This window comes from Somniosus microcephalus, chromosome 9 (assembly GCF_052327205.1).
Source record: "Somniosus microcephalus isolate GS21.2 chromosome 9, FLI_Smic_1.0, whole genome shotgun sequence".
Classification (NCBI taxonomy): Eukaryota; Metazoa; Chordata; class Chondrichthyes; order Squaliformes; family Somniosidae; genus Somniosus; species Somniosus microcephalus.
Window position 1 is genome coordinate 134,689,054 of NC_140995.1, and position 25,510 is coordinate 134,714,563.

General features: G+C 47.8%; 1 protein-coding gene across 50 annotated transcripts in view; it reads left to right on the plus strand.

The window, feature by feature from the left end:
* trdn (triadin) overlaps positions 1-25,510 on the plus strand; it is a 732,832-nt gene that overhangs the window by 423,614 nt on the left and 283,708 nt on the right. For 44 of the 50 annotated variants that reach the window (XM_085997256.1, XM_085997227.1, XM_085997243.1 and 41 more), the window contains 2 exons: positions 5,995-6,045; positions 23,049-23,069. In XM_085997256.1, the coding sequence (XP_085853382.1) occupies positions 5,995-6,045; positions 23,049-23,069 (72 nt within the window). The remainder of the gene's footprint in view (positions 1-5,994; positions 6,046-23,048; positions 23,070-25,510) is intronic. The other 6 variants (XM_085997264.1, XM_085997224.1, XM_085997228.1 and 3 more) reach the window with 2 other exon arrangements.

A 25,510-nucleotide genomic window follows, 5' to 3' on the forward strand; every position in this document is an offset into this window, starting at 1 on the left:
GTCAAAGTGAAGAACTTGACCACATATGGCATTTGAAAATAATGTTGTGCTCATCAAGGTGAAGAATGTCAGTACTGGGGAATAGAACATTTTCACTTTTTTTAACCAGCGTCAGTATCCAGCATTCCTGGGAAAACTTTTCATCTCAAGCACTCTCAGCCCTGATCTTTGCACAGCAGGAGCACACATCAGGAATTTGGGTAGAGCACCTCATCATTGTCAGTATGTAGCTAAGGTTATGGTCCCTTTGCATGAGATTGCCAGTTAGCACCAATGAGTACTGAATTGGAGGCTGTTTTGTGCAGTACACCAATTAAGAATTGGATTGAGGCTACTTAAATTAATTGCATGGAGGACCACTGTAGCTGAGAGCGGATTTCATCCGATCGGTTTGGCTGGACTTAGACCAAGGTCCCAGAGGTGAAAGAACAATATGCTAGCCCACTATACCATCCAAATCTCTCTTTCTGAGGCAGTTCTGATGATCCTACAAAGCAGCAAAGCTTATATTATCCATTTTACCAGCACAAACTTGAACAGAATACCGCCTGGGTAGCATTAGTCCTTCCATTCCTGCAATATTTCCAAAAATAACTCAAAAAGAGTTATTTTTCTGTTTCTCTTTAATTTCACTGTATCACCAAAGGATAAATGAGAATTATAATGCCTGCCTTTGTACAAAGTCATCACTGAGCAGCTGCAAGACACTCTGAGGGGGGAGGGTGAACAGCCAGAGGTCATTGTCCATTTCGGTACCAACAACATAGGCAGAAAGAGGGATGAGATCCTGCAGGCAGAGTTTAGAGAGCTAGGAGAGAGATTAAAAAGCAGGACCTCAAAGGTAGTAATCTCCAGATTACTCCTGGTGCCACGTGCTAGTGAGTACAGGAATAGGAGGATAGAACAGATGAATGCGTGGCTGGAGAGATGGTGCAGGAGGGAGGGCTTTAGATTCCTGAGGCATTGGGACCGTTTCTGGGGAAGCTGGAACCTGTACAAGCCAGACAGGTTACACCTCAACAGAGCCGGGACCAATATTCTCGCGGGGAGGTTTGTTAGTGCTGTTGGGGAGGGTTTAAACTAACTTGGCAGGGGGATGGGCACCAGCATATAGGAGTAGAAAAGAGGAATAAAAGAGCGAGTGTGTTGGATAGTACTAGAGAAGATAGCACTAGAGGCGGTAGTAGTATCTTATCAGATAGGAGCAGACTAAGAAAGACTACGAAAAATTCAAAAATGGGTTTAGAATGCATGTACGTAAACGCACAAAGTGTGGTGAATAAGGTTGGTGAGCTACAAGCACAATTAGCTGTGTGGCAATGACGGAAACGTGGCTTAAAAACGATGAGGACTGGGCACTTAATATTCAAGGGTACAAGATGTTAAGAAGATAGGGAAGGAAAAAAGGGAGGTGGGGTGGCAGTGCTGATTAAGGAAGACATTGTAGTGTTGGAAAGGGAGGATGTCCTTGAGGGGACAAGGACAGAATCTATTTGGTTAGAGTTGAGGGGCAAAAAGGGTATGATCATGCTATTGGGGGTATTTTGTAGGCCTCCAAATAGTGAGAGGGAGGTAGAGGAGCAAATCTGCAGGGAAATCGCAGAGATATGCAAGAGCTATAGAGTGGTGATATTGGGGGACTTTAATTACCCAAATATCAATTGGGATAATGCTAGGGTAAAGGGAAAGGAGGGAGAGGAATTTCTGAAATGTGTTCAGGAGAATTTCCTTGACCAATATGTTCTTGGCCCAACTAGGAAGGAGGCATTGCTGGATCTGGTGCTGGGGAATGAGGTGGGCCAGATTGACCAAGTGTCTGTGGGAGAGCACTTGGGTAAGAGTGACCATCATATCATAAGATTTAGATTAGCAATGGAGAGGAGCAAGGAACAATCTAGAGTGGAACTTCTAAACTGGAATAGGGCTAACTTCAATGGGATGCGAAAGGATCTAGCCAGGGTAAAATGGAACCAAAGACAGACAGGAAAAACTGTAACAGAACAATGGGTGATCTTTAAGGAGGAGATGTTCCAAGTACAGGCTAGGTACATTCCAACAAGAGGGAAGGGTAAGGGAACCAAAGGAAGGGCTCCTTGGATGACTAGGGAGATAGAGAAGATGATGAAACAAAAAAAGAGGGTGTATGATGCATGTCAGGTGAATTCTTCAAGGGAGAACCAGACCAAATACAATAAGTTGAGAGGGGATGAGAAGATGAAAATAAGATTGGCAAAGAGAGAATATATGAGAGTAGAATAGCGGTTAACATAAAAGGGAACCTAAAAATCTTCTACCAGCATGTACACAGTAAGCAGGTAGTAAGAGGCGGGGTGGGGCCTATTAGAGACAAAGAAGGTGATATATGCTTAGAGACACAGGGCAAGGCTAGAATACTCAATGGGTACTTTGTATCAGTGTTTACTAAGGAGTTGGAGGCTGACAAAATATCGGTAGAAGTGGAAAAATTAGAAGCAATGGAAGGGGTGAAAATTGATAGACAGGATGTACTAGAAAGGCTGGGTATGCTTAGAGTGGACAAGTCGCCAGGTCCAGATGGCTTGCATCACAGGTTGCTAAGGGAATTGGGGGAGGAGATAGCAGAAGGGCTTGCCATAATTTTCCAATCTTCACTAGATGCGGGGAAGGTGCCTGAAGATTGGAAAGTGGCAAATGTGACACCTTTGTTCAAGAAAGGGTGTAAGGGCAATCCTAGTAACTACAGGTTGGTCAGTTTAACATCAGTGGTGGGTAAAGTTTTAGAAAGAATAATCAAGGATAAAATGAACAGGCATTTGGAGAGTTTTAAGCTAATTAAGGAGAGCCAACATGGGTTTGTAAAAGGCAGATCGTGTTTGACTAATCTAATTGAATTTTTTGATGAAGTAACAGAGAGAATTGATCAAGGGAATGCAATGGATGTTGTCTACATGGATCTTCGGAAGGCGTTTGACAAAGTACCACATAGAAGGCTGGTTAACAAAATTGAAGCTCATGGAATAGGTGGGCCAGTGGCAGCTTGGATAAGGAATTGGCTTAAGGACAGAAAACAGCGAGTTGTTGTAAATGGCTGTTTTTCAGACTGGAAGATGGTAGACAGTGGTGTTCCCCAAGGGTCAGTGCTGGGGCCACTGCTTTTTTTAATATATATAAATTACCTGGATATTGGAATACAGAGTAGAATTTCTAAATTTGCCGATGACACCCAACTTGGAGGTGTGGCAAATAGTGATGATGATATCAATCGACTGCAACAGGACATAGAAAGGCTAGCAGAATGGGCAGACAAGTGGCAGATGGAATTTAATACAGAAAAGTGTGAGGTGATGCACTTTGGCAGAAGGAACAGGGAGAGGCAATATACACTTAATGGCACAGTTTTGAAGAGTGTGCAGAGACAGTGGGACCTGGGAGTTAATGTGCATAGGTCCCTGAAGGTGGCAGGACATATTGAGAGAGTGGTTAGCAAAGCATATGGGATCTTGGGCTTCATAAATAGAGGTATTGAGTACAAAAGTAGAGAAGTAATGCTGAACCTTCATAAAGTGCTGGTTAGGCCACAACTGGAGTATTGCATCCAGTTCTGGTCACCACACTTTAGGAAGGATGTGAAGGCCCTTGAGAGGGTGCAGAGGAGATTTACCAGAATGGTTCCGAGGATGGGGGATCTTAGCTACAAAGACAGGTTGGAGAAGCTGGATTTGTTTTCATTAGAGCAAAGCAGGTTGAGGGGTGATTTGATAGAGGTGTACAAGATTATGACGGTTTTGGATAGGCTAGACAGGGAAAGGCTGTTCCCACTAGTTGATGGTATAAGGACTAGGGGACACAGATTTAAGGTTTTGGGCAAGAGATTCAGGGGGATATGAGGAAAAACTTTTTTACGCAGCGAGTGGTAAGGACCCGGAATTCGCTGCCGACGGAAGTGGTGGAAGCGGAGACACTCAATGTTTTCAAGGGGAGACTGGATAGGCACTTGAGGGAAATAAACTTGCAGGGCTACGGGGCTAGAGCTGGGGAATGGGACTGATTGGATTGCTCTACTGAGAGCTGGCACGGACTCGATGGGCCGAATGGCCTCCTTCTGTGCCTCTATGCTAAATACCAGATTGTATTCAGAGCCAGCTTTGTTTTGCAGACCTGCTGCCAGAATATGTTTGTGTGCAGTGGTTAATTTAAAACTTGAGCAAAACTCATTGGTATGTACAGAATGGTAATTTTATTAGTGATATCCTTTAAACATAACAAACAACAAATAAAATGTGACCCATTCTCACAGTTTATCTCCAGTCCCTCCCAGAGGAGAAATGTGTAGTTCAATAGAGCTGAGGGATTAAAAAAACCCAGAACAGCACAGTCCTGAATCGTAAACTAGCACTAATCAGAAATTGTAAATTCAGGAAAAAAATAGGATTATTAGTTGATCAATCCAGATTAATCCTTCAAGGTTTAAAGAAATGATACGACCATCAATAAAGCATAGCTCTCTGGAGCCAGGCATATCATGTGTTATAATCAAGGCAAAACTGCCAAAAACCAAAAGGAAATTGCAGAGGAAATTATAAAATCATGGGTAGCTGTGGAGTTTTTTTTTCTTGTTCTTTCACTTAGTTTTTCCCATCACCAGCGCTTCAATTTTAACCAGATTCATGTTTTAAATTGTTAGTTTTTCGTTCTTTTTCAGTCCACTTAAGAATGAAAGAAGCTTCCATTTTGTTATTGTAACAGCTGCTGTTACAGTCAGCGTAGGAACATGAGAATGGGATTAGGCCATTCAGCCCCTCGAGACTGTACCACCATTTAATTAGATCATGGCTGACCTGTGCCTCAACTGCCTTTGCTCTGTATCCCTTTATACCTCTTACCTAACATTCAGGTAACAGCCACTTTAATTCAGACTTTAGTTTTAAACAGGGTCAGTGAGCTGAGTGCTTGATGGCTGTATGAGCAGCTGTTACAGTAACTGGACAGAAACTTGATTTACTTGTTAGGCAGGCTGCGAAATGCAGTACACCATATTCCCTAGTGCTGGGGAAGGGAGAAATGAGCGATGTTGTGCTGTGAGATGAATATCATAGGATTTGTTGAGGAATGTTACATCCCACTGCAATAAATAATTTTTCTGGTTATAATTAGACAATGACAAACCTTGTGCATATATCAGTGTTCATGCTAGTGATTGCAATGGCACAAGATGAAAATGAATGGTAAATCAATTCTGGAGTGTTAAGGAATGGTACTCCAGCTATAAAATGTGTATTTAACAACAGAAGGTGAGATGGCAGAAGCAATATGAGTAACAATTAGTAGGTAGTGGGATAAAGTAATGGACATCAGCTTGAGGTGAATGGTGTAGCTACTGTATGGCTGAGGCAAGTGAAAAAAGCCAAGGTGAATCATATGTGAAATCACAGGAAATTTATTATAACTGAGTGGTTAGCCTAAAAATTTGTGCTGGGTGCAGGCCCAAGGCACATCTGATATTGGTCCTCCTTGATGAGCAGGAATTATACCAAATTTCAGCATTGGAATACTTGTTGTGATAATCTCACATCATTCTTCTTAAGGAACATTTCTAACAGAAAATCACATGTATGTGCACCTTTTTAAAAAGGGAATTGCCATCTGATGAGGCACCTTTCAAGATTCGGGTTACAAAAAAAAGGTTGTAATGGTTTAATGCATCACAATCTTACCGTGGCAGCTAGCCTGGTAGAATTTCAGCAGCATTTTAATGTTAAATTTCTTCTAGTTGTTCCAGGAACTTAGCTTGTGGAAACTTCCCCACACACTGACAATGGCCATTTAAATATTTTATCTGGTTTCACAGCCAAGACTCAAAATTAATCAAATATTGTTGCTGATTTTATGACAGAATTGCTACTGAGTTCTTCCATTTGTAATGGATTTTAATTAAGAATGGTTATATCTGGAGGGTGTACATGAATAATATATTTGTTACATAATTACTAATGTATATTCTTATATTATCTACAGAACCAGGAAAGCTGAAAAAAGCAAAATCAGCAATAGCAACTACAACTAAAGGTAGAACACATATCGGAACAAAATTGTAACATATAATTTCATCATTGTTATTTAATATTTTGTAAGAAAGTGAGGCATCTGTTCTTAAGTTATGTAAGAATTGAGGCCCACATATGTTTAAAAGCAGAGATAGGGTACTGTCATTGTACTATAGTCCTATGAAACCTGATGCAAGTTTTTCTCTCGTATTCTCCCCTCACAACTATTTCCACCCCAGTGATATCGCCCGTCTCTGCCGTTGCCTCAGCTCATCTGCTGTTGAAACCCTCAACCATGCCTTTGTTCTCTCCAGACTCGACTATTCCAATGATCTCCTGGCCGGCCTCACACCTTCCACCCTTCATAAACTTGAGCTCATCCAAAAATCTGCTGTCCGTATCCTAATTCGCACCAAGTCCAGTTCACCCATCGCCCCTGTACTTGCTGACCTACACTGGCTCCTGGTCTAGCAACACCTCAATTTTTAAAATGATCCTCCTTATTTACAAATAAGGCCTCGCCCCTTCCCTATCTCTGTCCCATTCCCCCTCCCTATCTCTGTCCCATTCTCCCATCACCCCTGTGCTCAATAACCTACATTGGCTTCCAGAAGGAAGGGAAGGGAGCCGGAAGTAACAGGGGAGGGAGATGGGGATGTGGAAAACTGCCTCTGTGGGAGGGGAGTGCAGCAAATGTATTTCAGTGGGGTTGGGGGGGGGAGTAATTAGAAAAGTGCTTAGTGTTCAAAATCATGATGGACCTGGACAGAGTAGATAGAGAAAAACTGTTCCCATTGGCGGAAGGGCCGAGAACCAGAGGACACAGATTTAAGGTGATTGGCAAAAGAACCAAAGGCGACATGAGGGGAAACCTTTTTGCGCAGCGAGTGGTTAGGATCTGGAATGCACTGCCTGAAAGGGTAGTGGAGGCAGATTCAATTGTGGCTTCCAAAAGGGAATTGGATAAGTACCTGAAAGAAAAACATTTGTAGGACTACAAGGAAAGGGCTGGGGAGTGGGACTAGCTGAAGTGCTCTTGCAGAGAGCCAGCATGAGCTTGTCGGGCCAAATGGCCTCCATCTGTACTGTAACCATTCTATGATTCTATGCGCTGGGGGACATAAAAAATTTCCTCAGAAGGGGAGGAGTTGGAAAAACGACTTAGTGAGGGGTGTTGGAAAAGTACCTCCGTGAGGGATTGGAGGTGGGGGATGGGGAAACTATCTTAGTGAGGGTGGGTTTGGAAAGGTACCTGTGAGGGATGGGAGTGGGAGGAACTGTGTAGTATGGGAAGTTTGGAAAAGTGCCTCAGTGGAGATGTCTCCAATTTTTCAATGAGAGGTGTCCCAACTTTTCTAATATTGAAAAAGTTGATATTTTAAAAACTACACAGGTCCCAATTTTATTACCTTTAGTAAGCCCTAATTTAAAAACAATAGGCTCTATTTTTTCAACAGTAAGGAGGTTCCGATACTTTGAATATGCCCCAATTTTATTCATTCTTTTATATTTAAACAAATTATATAACGAAATAAAAGCAGAAAATGCTGGAAATACTCAGCAGGTCAGACAGCATCTGTGGAGAGAGAAACAGAGTTAACGTTTCAGGTCGATGACCTTTTGTCAGAAATGGAAGAAGTTAGAGAAATAACAGGTTTTAAGGCAAGTACAGAGGCAGGGAAAGTGGGGGGGGTGGTTGGAGGAAAGAATAAAAGGGAAGATCTGGATGATCTTGCAAAGCAAAAGGGAGTGGTAATGGGACAAGAAAAGAAACAAAAGTTGGGTCTAGAGGAGCTGAAAATGACAAAAGCAGAATCATTTGCAGCACCTGCTATCCAAAAAAAATGGGGGCATAGGAAATTGTTGAACTCAATGTTGAGTCCGGAAGGCTGTAACGTGCCTAATCGACAGGTGAGGTTCTGTTCCTAGAGCTTCCGTTGAGCTTCATTAGAACAGTGTAGGAGGTCAGAGTGGGACAGAGAGTTAAAGTGATCAGCGAGCAGAAGCTCAGGGCCACACTTGTGGACTGAATGGAGTGTTCCGCAAAGCAATCACCCAATCTGCGTTTGGTCTCCCCAGTGTGGAGGAGACCGCATTGTGAGCAGCGAATAAAGTATACTAAATTGAAAGAAGTACAAGTAAAGCGCTGTTTCACCTGGAAGGTGTTTTGTGAGGAATTAAAAGCAGTTGATCTCTCAGGAGTGCAGCATTATTATATATCAGCATGCTGTATTCCTGAACTTTCGACCTTTACTCTCCACAATGTTTCTGTGAGGCTTGAGTGGCAAGTATGACAAACTGCAGCAGTATTAGATCAAAACAAGGAATACAAAACACTTTATTCAGTTCAGTAAGAGTTTTATTTTGAAGGCATTGGAAATAATAACAGGGAGAGATGTAAAATGAGCTGCCAATGCACTATCACCCATTTTATACTGTTGCACTAAGTCAAGATCTACCCCAGTGTGTTATCTGCCACCTCTCTCCCCTGGCTTTCCAGGCCATCCACCAGCTGTAGCTGAAAAGGTGGGCAGAAGACCTATTTCCAAGCCTCTGCCATTGCTGCTCTGACACTGCTCCTAGAAGATGTACACCTCCTTTGACTTTATTCCCCCTCCCTCTTTGTGGGGCAGGACCTGTCCTCTGCTCAGTTCCTCACAGTGGTGCAGCTGATACAATTCAGTCTCTGGTGGAGGGAGGTTAAAACTATGACTCGCCATCTGTGTGACCACACCTTAGTAATCTAATGTCCTGACTCATTGATTGATTTAAAACCCAAACAAGACTTATACCCCAAACAAGACTTATACATACTCTCAGACTACTTTTGTGTATTTTATTCAACTTAAAAGTACCAGAGACAAAGGGCTAGATTTTCAGTCGCTTGCGCCAGCAGTTAGCGCCTTAAGAGAAGTGATTTCCGGGCGCTATGCGTGTAGCGCCCGGGCGCAGCGCAGTTTGCGCCCCGCCCCAAATTAAGTTGCCCGTTAGCGCCAGCGCAAAGTTTAGCGCCCGCCCGGATGCGCGCGCAGAAAATGACGTCACATCCTCGTGCAACGCCCTTTGGCCACCCCGATTCCAAACTTCAGTCGGACCGCCCCATTGTGCGGCGGGCGGCCGGAGCGTTTGGAAAAAGGAACGCAACACAACCAGCGCGGGCCCCGGGGGGCGCTAATTAAAGGGAACGTCCTCTCCAGTATAAAGGCCATCCTTTTTTCAGAAAACAGTCTTGTGCAACGCATTTCTGGAGACACAACAAGGAGGATAGGTAACTGGTTTCAAGCAGCAAGAGCCAGGTATTTTTGGACTCAGGCAATAGCGCTGCAAGTGGCCATTTGGAAATTAGACTGTTTGCCAGGATTTGATGGGGGCTGCATGGGGTGCCAACGCGCAGCTGCAGCGCCATGTCCGTAGGGCTCGCAGACGCATTGTGAGAGGGGCAGCCCTGGCTAGAGGCAGAGGGGGCTACAGGCGTCGGCCACGTAGGCCTTACCAGGTCAGGCTATACCGCCAGCAGCGCTCCTACCTAAACATGAGTGCCGCGCGATGTGTTAGAAGGCTCCGATTCCGAAAGCAGGTCATTGCAGAGATCTGCCACCTGCTTCGCCGAGATCTGCGGCCAAAGCTCAGGTGCAGGACGTCTCTGTCGGTGGAAGTGAAGGTGACGGTGGCATTGAACTTCTATGCCACCGGCTCCTTCCAATACGCTGCTGGGGACATAGCAAACATCTCCCAGTATGGCGCGCATCGCTGCATCCGCCACGTGACCGAAGCACTGTTCAGAAGGAGAAGCCAATTCATCTCCTTCCCCATGGCCCTCGAGAGCCAGCATCAGCGCGCATTGGGATTTGCCAGACTCGGGGAATTCCCCTTGGTGCAGGGCGCCATTGACTGTACGCATGTGGCTTTGCGGGCCCCTCTGGAGCATGGCGAGCAGTATCGCAACAGGAAGGGCTACCATTCTCTGAATGTGCAGCTGGTATGTGACCACAAGCAGCGCATCATGGCAGTCAATGCCAGCTTCCCAGGCAGCAGCCACAATGCCTTTATCCTGCGGCAGAGTACTGTGCATGACATGTTTCAGGCACAGCCTCCCCCAAGAGGATGGCTCATCGGGGACAAAGGCTATCCTTTGTGCACCTGGCTCATGACCCCGCTCCGCGCGCCCAGGACCGCTGCTGAAGAGGCCTACAACGAGAGCCATCAAACCACCCGCAACATCATCGAGCTAACTATTGGGGTCCTCAAGCAACGGTTCCGCTGCCTTGATCGCTCCGGAGGAGCTCTCCAGTATTCGCCGGACCGGGTCTCCCAATTTGTGGTGGTTTGCTGCATGCTACACAACCTGGCTATCCGCAGGACTCAGGCACTGCCACCTGACGTTGGACCAGCACCTCAGGAGGAGGAGCAGGAGGAGCATGAGGAGGAGGAGGAGGAGGAGGAGCAGGAGTACGTTCCCAGGAGGGAGCGACCAGGGCCAAGGGCCGCACGACGCCACCTTATTACACGGTACTTCTAAGCCCCCTGTCAGGGAATGACCAGGGGCCATGAGGGAAGATGAATGCAGCCGCTCCGCAAGCCCTCAGCCGGCGAAGCCAACAAACACTAAGAAGAACAACCATGGAGACTGCATGAATAAAGATAATTTTTTATTTCACAAAAATGAAAAGCCCTTCCCACATGAATCCCCAAAAACAATAAACGGGCCCCACAAAAAGCCCAACAAACGACTCACTCCCACAAACTGGGGAGGAGCCACTCCACCTTTATTCAAACCGGGCCTCAACGTCGGCCTAACGCAAAAAATAAGCCCTCCAAAAGCACAACCATGGGCAAAATAAAGATGGCCACCGCCATATTAAAGGAAAGCTGCCCACACCCTCTACTGAGTGGCCCGCGAGGGCGAGACCTTGGCCAGCATTTTGCCTCCCCTGCCCGGCCTGCTGCTCCTTCGCAAGCTCTGCCCAGTGGCTGCTGCGAGGCTGGGGGAAGGCGCCTGAGGCTCAGATGCCCTTCCGCCAGATGCCGCTGGGGGGCGGCCTACACGGCGTTTGGGCCTCGAGGGGCCGTCTGCTGAGTGGCGCACCTGAGCCTGGCCACCATCAGCTGCAGCCGCTTGCCCTTGACGCCCCAGAGGGGGAATGGCGGCGACGGATGGCGCAATGTGGGCCAGCTGGCGTCTGGGATGCGCTGGCTGGTGCTGTGGCACGGTGGCACTCGGCCGGGCCCGCACTGCAGGATCCGCAGCAATCAGCCGACGGGCGGCTTGCTGGGATGGTGCAGCGCGGCGCCTGCCCTGGCGATGCCTGCCTGAGACAGCGCGTGTGGCAGCAGTGAGTGGCCCTGTGGTCCTGGTGTGCGCGCGCATCACATCCGCCAGGGTCTTGACGGCATCAGTCAGCATGCGGCCACTCGCGGCAGTTGCTGCCCCGAACTCGCGCACACTGGTCGCCAGCGACTCGATGGCCTCAGGCATGCGCCCCACCACGTTCATGAGCTCCGTGTGGCGCCGGTCCGAGTCGTCGGCCATCTTATCCAGCTTCCGCACCTCCTCCGAAGTGAAGGTGTCCGGACTGGAGTTGCGACTCTCCCGCTGGGGAGGAGGGGGCCGAACTAGGGGACCCTTGCCGCGTTGGTGACGGCGAGTGTGCCGAGCAGCAGCACTCCCCTCTGATCCTTCCCCCCTTTGGGGGGAAGGCCGCGGGCCACGCGCACGGCTGCTGGGTGGCTGGACGCCACTGGTCCCAGAAGCTGCATTGCCCTGCGACAGTTCCTCCAGGCACTCGTCCAGTGAGGAGGTGTCAAGCATTTCCTCCTCTCCTGCGGGACGTGACTGTTCCCCCGAAGGTCCGGCTTGCTCCTCCTCCTCCTCCTGGTCGGAGGTGCTGTCACTGGCAGCTTCAGGGTCCTGGTCGTCACCAGCTGAAAGCAGGAATGCACAAGAGTAGCTTCAGAGTGAGGAGACGGCGTCAGCGAGGGAGTTAGGACTGGTGGGATTCAGCGCATTGGTGGGACAGTGGCAAAGGAGGTAGCTCGGATGGGCCAGTGCGACGTGAGAGGGCCAAAAGGCGAGGTCCTTACCATTGCCGGGCAGTGGAGGGTCGGATACACCGCACGCTGTGGGGACAATCACACGGGCTCCCATGAGCACACACACGCGCTCCTCCAGCCGAGTGAGCTTCTGCAGCTTGGCGCGGCCACCCCTGGCACGGGCCTAGCGATTAAACGCTACTTTAGCCTGCAAGAGAAAGGACGGGCTGTAAGTGCGCAGTGAAGCCCTGATGTAGTGTGCACTGCCTCCCATGGTGGAATAGCTTGGACAGAGTGAAGCCCTGATGTACTGTGCACTGCCTCCCATGGTGGAATAGCTTGGCCAAAGTGTAGAGTGCCGAATGGCCATTTGATGCTCATGACTGTCCCAATGCTGCTGGCTGAGGGCTGGCCAATAGGACTTTCAGGTCCCTTTGCCCATCATGTCAGGTGTACATGCAAGAATGAGGAGGAGACTGGAAAGGCTACTCACCTTCACAATCCTGGTCAGATCGTTGTATTTTTTACGGCATTGTTTGTGGGTCCTGGGGGCCTCGCCGGTGAACGTCACCCTCTGGGCGATCTGCTTCCAGGCTTTGGTGTAGTCATGGTGGGTTGGATTCCTCCCACTCTCTGGAAACAAGATCTTGCGCCTCACCTCCAGAGCTGTGACCATTATGTCCAGATCACCCTCTGAGAAGCGCAGGGCACGCTGACGGGCCTTCTCTGGCGTTGCCATGACTCCCTGGGGCTGAGCAGCAGTGTTGAGGCCTCTTTGCAAGGCTGCAGTGTGCAGGGCGTGGCAGCAGACCAATTCGTCCCTTCCCCCTTTAAGAGCTGGTCGGCACCACGGGGTCTGCTGTCAGTGCAAAAATGACCGCACCCGTGCTGCGCCCCGCCTGGGCGCTATCCCTCTGGACCGCCGGCTTAGCGCCTAAAGGTAGGAGTGGAACGCCTCTTTTAGCGCTCCACCACTCTCTTAGGGCGAAGCCACTGAATTTCCGGCAACGGGGCGCTACTTTGGGGCGGGCGCTAACTTCGGGCGGGCGCTAAGGTTAGCGCCCCAAAACTGTCTATACTGAAAATCTAGCCCAATGGTTTTAAGTACCTTTCAGTCAGTAAAGATGAATAAAAGATGATGTATTGGTTTCAGTTGATGTGTTGAGCTCACCAGGAATGTGTCATGTTCAGGCTACCGAGATGACATCTCTAAACATTTATTTAATCATTTTTCTTTTTTAAACTTGAAACATTTAGGGGGAAAAATTCGGTATCGCCCATTTTGGGGCGCTAATATCGGCCGGGCGCAAAGTTTAGCGCCCGGCTCTAATTATCGCCTCCGACTGCAAAATTCGCCTGTCGCCCCTGGAGGTGATTTGAATACTAAATCAGGCGCTGCACACTTCTCTTAAGGCGTAAACGTCAGGGAGCGAGGCGCTACCTCAGAACACTACCGAAGCTCAGGCGATGCCAGTTACCATGGAAGCCAGACAGACTGGCTCTGTCCAGTTCTTAAAGGGGAGGGGGCATCTTGCTGGCCAGCCACTCCCTGCTCATTGCAGCCTTGAATCTCGGCCTGGAGAGACCTCAAAAGCAATTGTGTTGGAAGCACTAATGGATAGGCCCAAGGAAAGAGCTCGGCGCATAGGAACCTCAAAAGTGGTGCAAAACTCCTTAGGACAGCGTTAAAACCAAACATTTTGCCAACAAGAAAAGGCAGGAAGCGCCCACCTTTAAATAGCGCTCCCCCAGCCCCTTCCCGACTTGAAAACATTCCCCTCTACCTGTCGTTCCTAGCGGCAGGCGCTAAGGTAGGGGGTGTGACTCAATATCCGGAATGGGACGCTACCGGGGCGTTGCATGCTCGACTGACATCACGATCTGCAGGCGCAGGAAATCGTGGCAGTAGTGTTTAGCATTGCCGCAAAACGACTGATCAATTTTGCGAGCAGCGCTAAAATTGCCGCGCTCGATCGCTAAAATCGCTGCGCTCGGGCGCTAAGTTCCTAGCGTCCCATTAGCACCCCCCAGAGGTGCTAACAGGAGGCGCTAACCAACCCAATTTTCCCCCTTAGTGTTTATCTGTCTTTTTGAATATGTATGTATTTTTTTTTAACCAGTAAGTGTTGCCTCAATTCAATATAGTTCTGTTTTTTCACTAATTCAGTTTTGAAATGGTGCTTCTCTAACACACAACAATGTACCTCTATACAGATTTTTGAAGTGTAGCTGTGGAGCTTTTCAAAAGGAGTTGCATGTCTTAGGAGGTAAATTAAAAAATAGGACCTCAAAGGTAGTAATCTCAGGATTGCTACCAGTGCCACGTGCTAGTCAAGAGTAGAAATAGAAGGATATTTCAGATGAATACGTGGCTAGAGGAATGCTGCAAGGGGGAGGGATTCAAATTCCTGGGACATTGGAACCGGTTCTGGAGGAGGTGAGACCAGTTCAAACCGGACAGTTTGCACCTGGGCAGGGCCGGGACCGATGTCCTAGGGGGAGTGTTTGCTAGTGCTGTGGGGGAGGGTTTAAACTAAAATGGCAGGGGGTTGGGAACCTGAGCAGGGAGACAGAGGAAAGGGAAACAAGGATAAAAGCAAAAGATAGGAAGGAGAAAAACAAAAGTGGCAGTCAGAGAAATCAACGGTTTAAATCAAACATGGCCACAGTAAATAATAATTCTAATAGGTCTAAGGGTGTTAAAAAAACAAGCCTGAAGGCTTTGGGGGGAAAATTCAGTTGGTAGCACCACCCGTTAGCGCCTTAAGAGGGCGTTAAGTGGAGCGCAAACCAACTAGTGCCCAGGCGCAGCGATATCTGCGCCTCTCGCGAAATTGACCGGACATTTTGCGGCGGCGCTAAACAATATCGCCCAATCTCCTGCGCACGCAGATCTTGATGTCATTCGAGAGTGCAACGCCCTTGGGGTGCCCCGGACCGGGAATTCAGTGGCGCCCCCCTCCTTTCCGCCTGGCGCAACCAACGACAGGTTGACTGGAATGCTTCCCAGTCGCTGTGGGGCTGGGGGGGGCGCTATTTAAAGGGGGCCTCTTCCTGGCTTTTGTGTGGTAGCCATTTTTGCACCACTCGTTCTGAGAGAGAGAGAGAGATTTGGAGAGAGACAAAGAGAGAAAGAAAGACTTCTGCATTGAGTCAACGCTGTCTGAGGTAGTTTTGGCTTCTGACCATAACTTTGAAGGTACTTTGCTTTTTGACCATCATAACTTTGATTGCCCAGATACTATGGGGGATGCAATGGATGGGAACATCGTCCTTCTCCATCACATTCAGAGGGCACAGAGATGCAGAGAAGAGTGGCAATCATGGCCAGATGGAGGAGGGTCAACAGGCCTCGGTACAGGAGACCTTACCCTCCCATGGGTTTTTTGCCAACAGTTCTCATACATTAACATGTCTGAGGAGCAGTGTTTGTGAAGGCTGCGATTCAGCAAGGAGGTGGTCACTGAGCTCTGCCACCTGTTTCAGCCAGATCTGCAGCCTCAACTGAGGAGCAGGACATCTCTGTCGGAGGCAGTGAAGATAACAGTGGCTCTCAACTTTTATGCCACCGGCTCCTTTCAATCCGCTACTGGGGACATCGCCAATATCTCCCAGTTCGCGGTGCATTGCTGCATCCGTCAGGTCACAAATGCCCTCTTTAAAAGGAGACAAGAGTACATCTCTTTCCCCATGACCCCGGACAAGCAGCAAGAACGCGCAACAGGCTTTGCGATGATAGTGGGCTTCCCCATGGTGCAGGGCGCCATTGACTGCACCCATGTGGCTTTGCGGGCACCACAAGAGAATGCCGAGGATTTCCGCAACCGAAAGGGCTTCCATTCCTTAAATGTCCAGTTGGTCTGTGACCACAGACAGCTGATACTCGCTGTCAATGCCCACTTTCCAGGCAGCAGCCACGATGCCTTCATCCTGCGCCAGACTTCTGTGGCAGACCTTTTCGAGGCACCGCTTCGCCCAGGAGGTTGGCTTCTCGGGGACAAAGGATATCCTGTGTGCACCTGGCTGATGACACCGCTCCGTTCGCCCAGCACCCCTGCTGAGTTACGATACAATGAGAGCCATCAAGCTACCAGGAACATCGTTGAGCACACAATCGGTGTGCTCAAGCAATGGTTCCACTGTCTGGACCATTCTGGAGGAGCCCTGCAGTACTCGCCTGAGCGAGTCTCCCACTTCGTTGTTGTGTGCTGCATGCTGCATAACCTGGCAATCCTCAGGACCCAGCCAATACCACCAGACATTGGAGCACCAGCAGAGGAGGAGGAGGAGGATGAGGAGGATGGTCATCAGCAGCACCAAGGCGGGAGGGAGGCACAAAGTGGAAGGGCTGTCCATCAAAGGCTCATAGCAAGTCGCTTCTAGGCCCCCTCTGAGGGAATGGCTTCTGCAATTCAAACAACCTGAATGAAACCATCCTGCAACCCCTAAGCCGGTCAAGGCAACAATGAGCGCAAAGACCAAACATGCACATTTTGAACACAGACACTTCTTTATTTCCCAAACTGTGTCTCATTTCCACATGACAATGTAATAGAAAGAAACACCAAAAAAAAGTTATTCACATAACTGGCTCTCACAACCTGGAGACAATGTCCAAAACAGTAACAAAAATTTGACCACGACCCTCGGCCTTCAATAAAACAATGAAATACATTTTGCGACACCTCCTACTTTTTGCCCTCCGAGGGTGATCTGCCTCCCTTGCAAAATTGCCCCCTTCCCACCCTGCAGCTCCTCCGTAATGGGACCCCAGTGGCTGCAGCAAGGCTCGGGGAAGGCTGCTGAGTGTCAGAAACTGAGACTGCAGATGCCCTTGAGGGACGGCCTGGACCAGCTCTGGGCCTGGAGGGCCCGGCTGCTGACTGCTCCAACTCTGCATGGGCGGCAGCAGTCTGTCCTACAGGTGGTGGCAGCTGCAGCGGAGAAGTGACAGTGTTGGCAGCAGGAATGCTGTCATCTTGAGCGAGGACAGCAACTCCCTGCTCGACCGACACACTGGCACTCCCACGGGGCAGCACTTCAGCATGCGGAGCAATCTGCTGCAGCACAGATTGCTGGCCTGCTGCGGCGCGGTGGGAGCCCCGGGCAAATCTGCCCGATCCAGCGAGGGTGGCAGCAGTCAGTGCTCGCATGACCTCAATCTGTATCTGCATGAGACCAGCCACTGACTGCATTGTAGCACTTAGCATTTGCGTGGCAGCCGCCTGTGCTACAGCAAAGTGCTCCACACTCCTTGCCAGTGATTCAATGGATTCGGGCATCCTTGCCACTGCAGCCATGAGCTCAGTGTGCCTTTGCTCCGCCTGGGCACTCATTTCAGCGAGGACCCGCTCCTCGTCTGCGTTCAGTGCAGCAGGACTCGAGGCCACACTCTCCGTCTGGGGAGAAGGCCCCCGAGCTTCCCTAACACCTTCGCGTTGCTGCAGCCCGCTGGGTCCCGGAGTTTCACCCTCATCAGACCATTCCCCCCCGCTCCCCTCCAGGGAAGTCCTGTCCCCAGTATGGGCATGGGCTGCCTCGGCAGAGGGTTGCGCTGATGGTCCGGCTTCCTCTTCCTCCTCGCCTTCAGCTTCACTCTCAATGGCAGCTTGAGGGCCCGTCTCCTCACCTGGTGAATCACCATCTGAAAGCAGGGAGGTACAAGAGTGGCTTTAGCATGAGGACAGGGTGGCAGCAAGGGAGACATGAGTGCAGCGATGTACTGATTTGGATTGAAAGTGACAAAGGCTGCTGTTGTGAGGAACAAGTGGAAGGAGAGAGGACAAAAAGGTGATGATGACCTTACCATTGCTGGCCAGAACGGGATCGGCGTCTCCAGTGGCGACAGGACCAAGCATCCGGCTTGCCACAATCCTGTGGACGCGCTGCTCAAGATCGCTGAGGGCTTGAAGGTGAGGCCGCCCTCCACCGGTCCGCTGCTGCTATCTCCTATTATGAGCCAGCTTGGCCTGCAAGAAAAAGGACGGCATCTGAGCAAATATGCAGCCATGATCTTGCCTGAAATGCCTCCCATGGTTGAATAGCCCTTACTGTATGCAGCCATGATCTTGCCTGAAATGCCTCCCATGGTTGAATAGCCCTTACTGTATGCAGCCATGATCTTGCCTGAAATGCCTCCCATGGTTGAATAGCCCTTACTGTATGCAAAGTGTGGAATGTGCGTGTGTGTTTCATGAACGGGCCATAGGCGTTGGATGAGTGCTGGGCATTGGGGCTTTCAAGACCCTCTGGCCATAAAGTGAGGTGGAGATGGAGGGATGAGGAGGTTTTGAAAAAAAGGCACTCACCCTGACAACCCGAGTGAGGTCGTTGAACTTTTTCCTGCATTGCACAGGGGTCCTAGGCACCATGCTGCTTGAGGTCACTCTGTGAGCCACCTCCCTCCATGCTTTTCTGTATTCGCTTGGCAAAGGCCTCCTGCCACTCTCTGGTTACAGTAGAGATCTTCTGCGCTCCACCGCACCAACCAGAGCCTCCAAGGCACGCTCGCTGAAGCGCTGTGCTCGCTTTCTGGCCCTCTCCATAGTCCCTGGCTGGAAGATTTCACCACAAGTCTGTCCAGGCCGAGATTCAAGGCTCCAGTGAGCAGGGCGAGGCTGCAGAGCAAGATCGACCCTCCACTTTAAGAACTGACCGGTGCCAGTGTGTCTGTGTTCAGTCGCTAACTGACAGCACCTGTGCTGTGCCCGCCCTCTGAGGTAGCGCCTCGCTCCTCGGGCTTAGCGCCTTAAGAGAGTTGTGTAGCGCCTGATTTAGCGCTCCAATCACCTCCAGGGGCGAGAGAGGTGAATTTTGCAAGCCGGGCGCTAAACTTTGCGCCCGGCTGATATTTGCGCCTCAAAATGGGCGATACCGAATTTCTCCCCCTTTGTGTCTTAATGCGAGGAGCATTTCTAATAAGGTGGATGAATTAGCTGCGCAAATAGAGGTAAACAAATATGATTTGATTGGGATTACGGAAACATGGCTCCAGGGTGGCCAAGGCTGGGAACTCAACATCCAGGGGTATTCAATATTCAGGAAAGATAGGCAAAAAGGAAAGGGAGGTGGGGAAGCATTGCTGGTTAAAGAAGGGATTAACACAATTGTAAGGAAGGATATTAGCTCTGATGATGTGGAATCTGTATGGGTAGAACTGAGAAATACTAAGGGGCAGAAAACATTAGTGGGAGTGGTATATAGACCTCCAAACAGTAATGCAGAGGTTGGGGATGGCATTAAAAGGGAAATTACAGAAGCGTGCAATAAGGGCACAGCAGTCATCATGGGTGACTTTAATCTACATATAGATTGGGCTAACCAAATTAGTAACAATACTGTGGAGGAGGAATTCCTGGAGTGTTTATGGGATGGTTTCCTGGACCAATATGTCGAGGAACCAACCGGAGATCAGGCCATCTTAGACTGGGTATTATGTAATGAGAAAGGATTAATTAGCAATCTTGTTGTACGAGGCCCCTTGGGTCGGAGCAATCATAATATGATCAAATTCTTCATTAAGATGGACAATGAAATAGTTGACACAGAGACTAGGGTCCTGAATTTAAATAAAGGAAACTACGATGGTATGAGGCGCGAGTTGGGTAGGATTGATTGGGGAAGGTCACGCAAAGGATTGACGGTGGATAGGCAATGGCAAATATTCAAAGACCGCATGGATGAACTACAGAATTTGTTCATCCCAGTTTGGCATAAAAATAAAACAAAAAAGGTGACTCAACCATGGGTAACAAGGGAAATTAGGGATAGCATAAGATCCAAGGAGAGGGCATATAAATTGGCCAGAAAAAGCAGTAAACCTAAGGATTGGGAGCAGTTTAGGATTCAACAAAGGAGGACAAAGGGATTAATTAAGAAGGGGAAAATAGAATATGAGAGTAAGCTTTCAGGGAACAAAAAAACTGACTGTAAAAGCTTTTATAGATATGTGAAGAGAAAAAGATTGGTGAAGTCAAGCGTCGGTCCCTTGCAGTCAGAATCAGGGGAATTTATAATGGGGAAGAAAGAAATGGCAGACCAATTAAATACATATTTTGGTTCTGTCTTCACAAAGGAGGACACAAATAACCTCCCAGAGATGTTGGGAACATAGGGTCTGATGAAAGGGAGGAACTGAAAGAAATCAGTATTTGTAGGGAAATGGTGTGAGGGAAATTGACGGGATTGAAGGCCGATAAATCCCCAGGGCCTGATAATCTACATCCTAGGGTACTTAAGGAAGTGGCCCTAGAAATAGTAGATGCATTGCTGATCATCTTCCAACATTTCATGGAATCTGGAACAGTACCCATGGATTAGAGGGTAGCTAATGTTACCCCACTATTCAAAAAAGGTGGTAGAGAGAAAACGGGGAATTACAGACCGGTAAGCCTGACATCGGTAGTGGGGAAAATGCTAGAGTCCATCATAAAAGATGTAATAGCAGAGCACTTGGAAAACAGTGACAGGATCGGACAAAGTCAACATGGATTTACAAAAGGTAAATTGTGCTTGACTAATCTACTGGAATTTTTGGAGGATGTTACTGATAAAATAGATAAGGGAGAACCAGTGGATGTGGTGTATTTGGACTTTCAGAAGGCTTTTGATAAGGTCCCGCATAAGAGATTAGCGTTTAAAGTTAAGGCACATGGGATTGGGGGCAAGGTATTGACTTGGATAGTGAACTGGTTGGCAGGCAGAAAGCAAAGAGTTGGAATAAACGGTTCTTTTTCTGAGTGGCAGGCAGTGACTAGTGGGGTACTGCAGGGATCGGTCCTTGGACCCCAGCTACTCACAATATATATTAATGAACTAGACAAGGGAACTAGATGTAATATCTCCAAGTTTGCAGACGACACAAAGCTGGGTGGGCGTGTGTGCTGTGAGGAGGATGCCGAGAAACTCCAGGATGATTTGGACAGGTTGGGTGATTGGGCAGAAGCATGGCAGATGCAATATAACGTGGATAAATGCGAGGTTATCCACTTTGGTGTCAAAAACAGGAAGGCAGATTATTATCTGAATGGTAATAGATTGGGAGAAGAGGAAGTGCAACGAGACCTGGGTGTCCTTGTGCACCAGTCGCTGAAGGTAAGCCTGCAGGTGCAGCAGGCGGTTAAGAAGGCAAATGGTATGTTGGCCTTCGTAGCGAGAGGGTTTGAGTACAGGAACAAGTATGCCTTGCTACAGTTGTACAGGGCCTTGGTGAGACCACCTCTTGAGTATTGTGTGCAGTTTTGGTCGCCTTATCTGAGGAAGGATGTTCTTGCCATGGAGGGAGTTCAGCGAAGATTCACCAGGCTGATACCTGGGATGGCAGGAATGACGTATGAGGAGAGATTGGGTCAATTGGGCTTGTACTCACTGGAGTTTAGAAGAATGAGAGGGGATCTCATTGAAACTTATAAAATTCTGACAGGACTGGACAGACTAGATGCAGGAAGGATGTTCCCGATGGTTGGGGAGTCCAGAACCAGGGGTCACAGTCTAAGGATAATGGGTAAGCCATTTAGGACAGAAATGAGGACGAATTTCTTCACCCAGAGAGTGGTGAACCTGTGGAATTCTCTACTACAGAAGGCAGTAGAGGCCAATTCTTTAAATATATTCAAGAAGGAGTTGGATATATTTCTTAAGGCTAAAGGGATCAAGGGGTATGGGGAGAAAGCAGGGACAGGGTATTGAATTTGGATGATCAGCTATGATCGAATTGAATGGCGGAGCAGGCTCAAGGTGCCGAATGGCCTACTCCTGCTCCTATCTTCTATCTATCTATCTATATGTGCAGATTGGATTCTAGGAACATGAACAAATAATTCCAGACAGAGAACTGGACTTAATCTGCTGTTGTTAACCAGGAGCAGAACAACGCCGACTGTGAAGTAGCCCTCGACCCCTCCACAGTGTCTAAATTGTCAGACTGCTTCTCCGACATACAGCTCTGGATGAGCAGAAATTTTCTCCAATTAAATATTGGGAAGATCGAAGCCATTGTTTTCGGTGCCCGGCACAAACTCTGATCCCTAGCCACTGACTCCATCCCTCTCCCTAACATCAGTCTGAGGCTGAACCACACTGTTTGCAACCTTGGTGTCATATTTGACCCCAAAATGAGCTTCTGACCACATATGCGCAGCATAACAAAGACCACCTATTTCTACCTCCATAACATCGCCCATCTCCGCCCTTGCCTCAGCTCATCCGCTGCTGAAACCCTTATTCATGCCTTTGTTACCTCTAGACTTGACTATTCCAACACATTCCTGGCTGGCCTCCCACATTCTACCCTATGTAAACTTGAGGTCATCCAAAACTCGGTTGCCCGTGTCCTAACTCGCACCAAGTCCCATTCGCCATCACCCCTGTGCTCGCTGACCTTCATTGGCTCCCGGTTAAGCAGCGCCTTGATTTCAAAATTCTCATCCTTGTTTTCAAATCCCTCCATGGCCTCACCCCTCCCTATCTCTGTAATCTCCTTCAGCTCCACAACCACCCCCCGCCCCCCCGAGCTATCTGCACTCCTCTAATTTTGTCCTCTTGAGTATCCCTGATTATAATCGTTCAACCATTGGTGGCTGGGCCTTTTGTTACCTAGGCCCTAAGCTCTGGAATTCCCTGTCTAAACCTCTCCACCTCACTACCTCTCTTTGCTCCTTTAAGACGCTCCTTAAAACCTACCTCTTTGACCAAGCTTTTGGTCACCTGTTCTAATTTTTCTTATGTGGCTCAGTGTCAAATTTTGTAATCTTATAATACTCCTGTGTAGCGCCTTGGGACATTTTACTATGTTAAAGGCATTATATAAATACAAGTTGTTGTTGGGTGCAAAGTAGAAAATGTAGAAAACTCTTAGTAGGCCTGCATACAAAAAGGAGGGAAACATTAATTAATGTCACACCTGATCACCATTCAAAACCAAATTGGTCCGCCACTAGTGGGGCACCTTCTCTTTCAATAAAAACCTGAGATTTTCATTATCTGTTTCTCAAACAGCAGTACAGCCCAAAGTAACAAGTGAGTGACTTGCTTCAGATTTTATTCTTCTTGTTTGTAATAATGTCTTGTTGGGATTGGAGCTTTCTTTCTCTACATAAGCTGTAGAGCTAAATGATTAGCGTTGCTAGCATATACAAAACAAATATTTGCATGAATTTTCTGTTAATTTCTGATAACTTTGCTCATTGATTATCGATGGTTGGATTTGAATGAAATTTGTTACTCTTTTCTGTTCACAGTGTACAGGGTTTATTAGTGTCACATCCCCAAATAAACAATTATTTTGGCCCAGAATTTGCGGTCGGAGGCGTACCTCCGGAGTACGCCTCCGACCCGCTAAAAATATACAAACTTACCTTCAGGCTCCCTGGCTGTGGAGAGTTTGGGTCCTGGGCCTCCAGGCGAATGCCTGCGTAAAAGCCCACGGATCCCAGGGACACAGGCAGTTCGGAACACTGGGATCACGTGGGCCAGGTCGGCCAATCAGAAAGGAGGATTCCATTGTTGTCATTTCAAAATGGAGTCCCCTAATGACAAGCAATGGAATCCCCAAATAATTAAAGAATTTACACAATTCTAATAAAATTATATGTTCTCATTCTCAAATGTAATTAAAAGTCCCTTCAATACATCAAATAAAATAAAATTTAAATTTTTTGAAAAATAATTTAAAAGATTTTAATCCGGGCCAAAATTTGCATAAAGTAATTTTAAGTGTTTGTGCATCATTTTTTATTTTGAAATTTTTAATTTAAGATTTATATTAACCCTTACGCTGGTGAAAGTAGGCCCTATGCCTGCTTTTACCAGCCATAAGAGTTTTGTGGGCTGCTGGGCAGTAATTGGGCAAATAGCCCAAATCTACACCAGTGAAAGTGATTTTACTTTCGGTTCGGTAGATCTGTCAAGGTGAACCTTGACAGATCACAAGTTCCGGGTTTTCGCGAATGCGCAGCGCCTGCGGAAACCTTGAACTTGCGGGGCCTTTTACAAGTCTTACGACAGCATATGATGAGCGTTTGCCGTCAAAGCCACCACAAAATCCGGGCCTATATTTCAGATGGAATATTGTGTCCAATTCTGGGCACCACACTTCAGGAAGGATGGCAAGGCCTTGGAGAGGGGGCAGAGGAGATTTAGTAGAATGGTACCAGGGATGCAGGACTTGAGTTACGTGGAGAGACTGGAGAAGCTGGGATTGTTCTCCTTAGAGCAGAGAAGGAGAATGAGAGATTTAATAGAGGTGTTCAAAATTATGAGGGTTTTTTGTAGAGAAATTGCTTCCACTGGCAGGAGGGTCAGAAACCAGAGGATACAGATTTAAGATAATTAGCAAAAGAAGCAGAGGGGAGATGAGGAGATTTTTGTTTGTATGCAGCGGGTTCTGGAATGCACTGTCTGAAAGGGTGGTGGATACAGATTCAATAGTTGGATATATAGTTAAAAAGCAAAAATTTGCAGGGCTGTGGGGAAAAAATAGGGGAGTGGGACTAATTGGCATAGGCACAATGGACCGAATGTCCATCTGTGCTGTATGAATCTATGAGTCTACTTTAAAAGCGAGTGTAACATAGATTTATATTTAGGACGTCACCAACAGTAATAACCTAGCTGCAGTCTATTCCTCCGCATCATGAATGGCCTCAAATAGACGCAACATCACAACCCCAACAATTGTTTTTTATAGACATGTTTCACTGTGCCTTGTATATATGAACGCTGATTTTATGGAGCTTCAATGAGATGAAATCAGCCTTGTTGGCCCACATGCCTGATTTTCAGTGCATTACATTTCATTGTGAAGATAAATGACAGTCAAAAGGTGGCTTCACTGTGGCTACCACCAGCATCACTGCAATATGGTCATTATATTAATTAGGTTCTGATTCTATTGTATGTTCTTTGGGCAAGCTCCATTCTGGTTCTCATCTCACCCATAAAATATTGGCGCATGACTAATGCACTGGCTAGGCCTGCTGAGGATGGGTTCTTAGAGCTAGTTTCCTGTAGCAACATTTCAACATTTCAACATTTGTATATAACAGTGAAAGTTATTTGTTTACCCCACAAAAAGTGTGCACTTCATATTCCCTATAGTAAAAGACCCGGTAAAAAGGGTTGTCCATGTTTTGCACACTAGTTCTATGAAGGCGTTGCAGCTCACAAATTTGATTTGGTTCATGTGAACTGTGCTCCAGTAGTAAAATAAAATATGCAAAGGTCAGTATACCTTTTTTCTCACTCCTTCTCATCCCCCTCATACTACCAAAGCTCTTCTTCATGCTCTGGATCTGGGAAACTCCATGTACTCTGCTATCTCTATCCAAGTAGATTTGACCTCTGCTTTATCGTGATTATCTTTTCCCAGGAGGGCCACCTTCCTTTGTTGCACCTCCTGCACCAGGACCGCTGGGGCTTGCTCAATTAAAGGAACTTTCCTGACATTCCTGTTTCCAGAC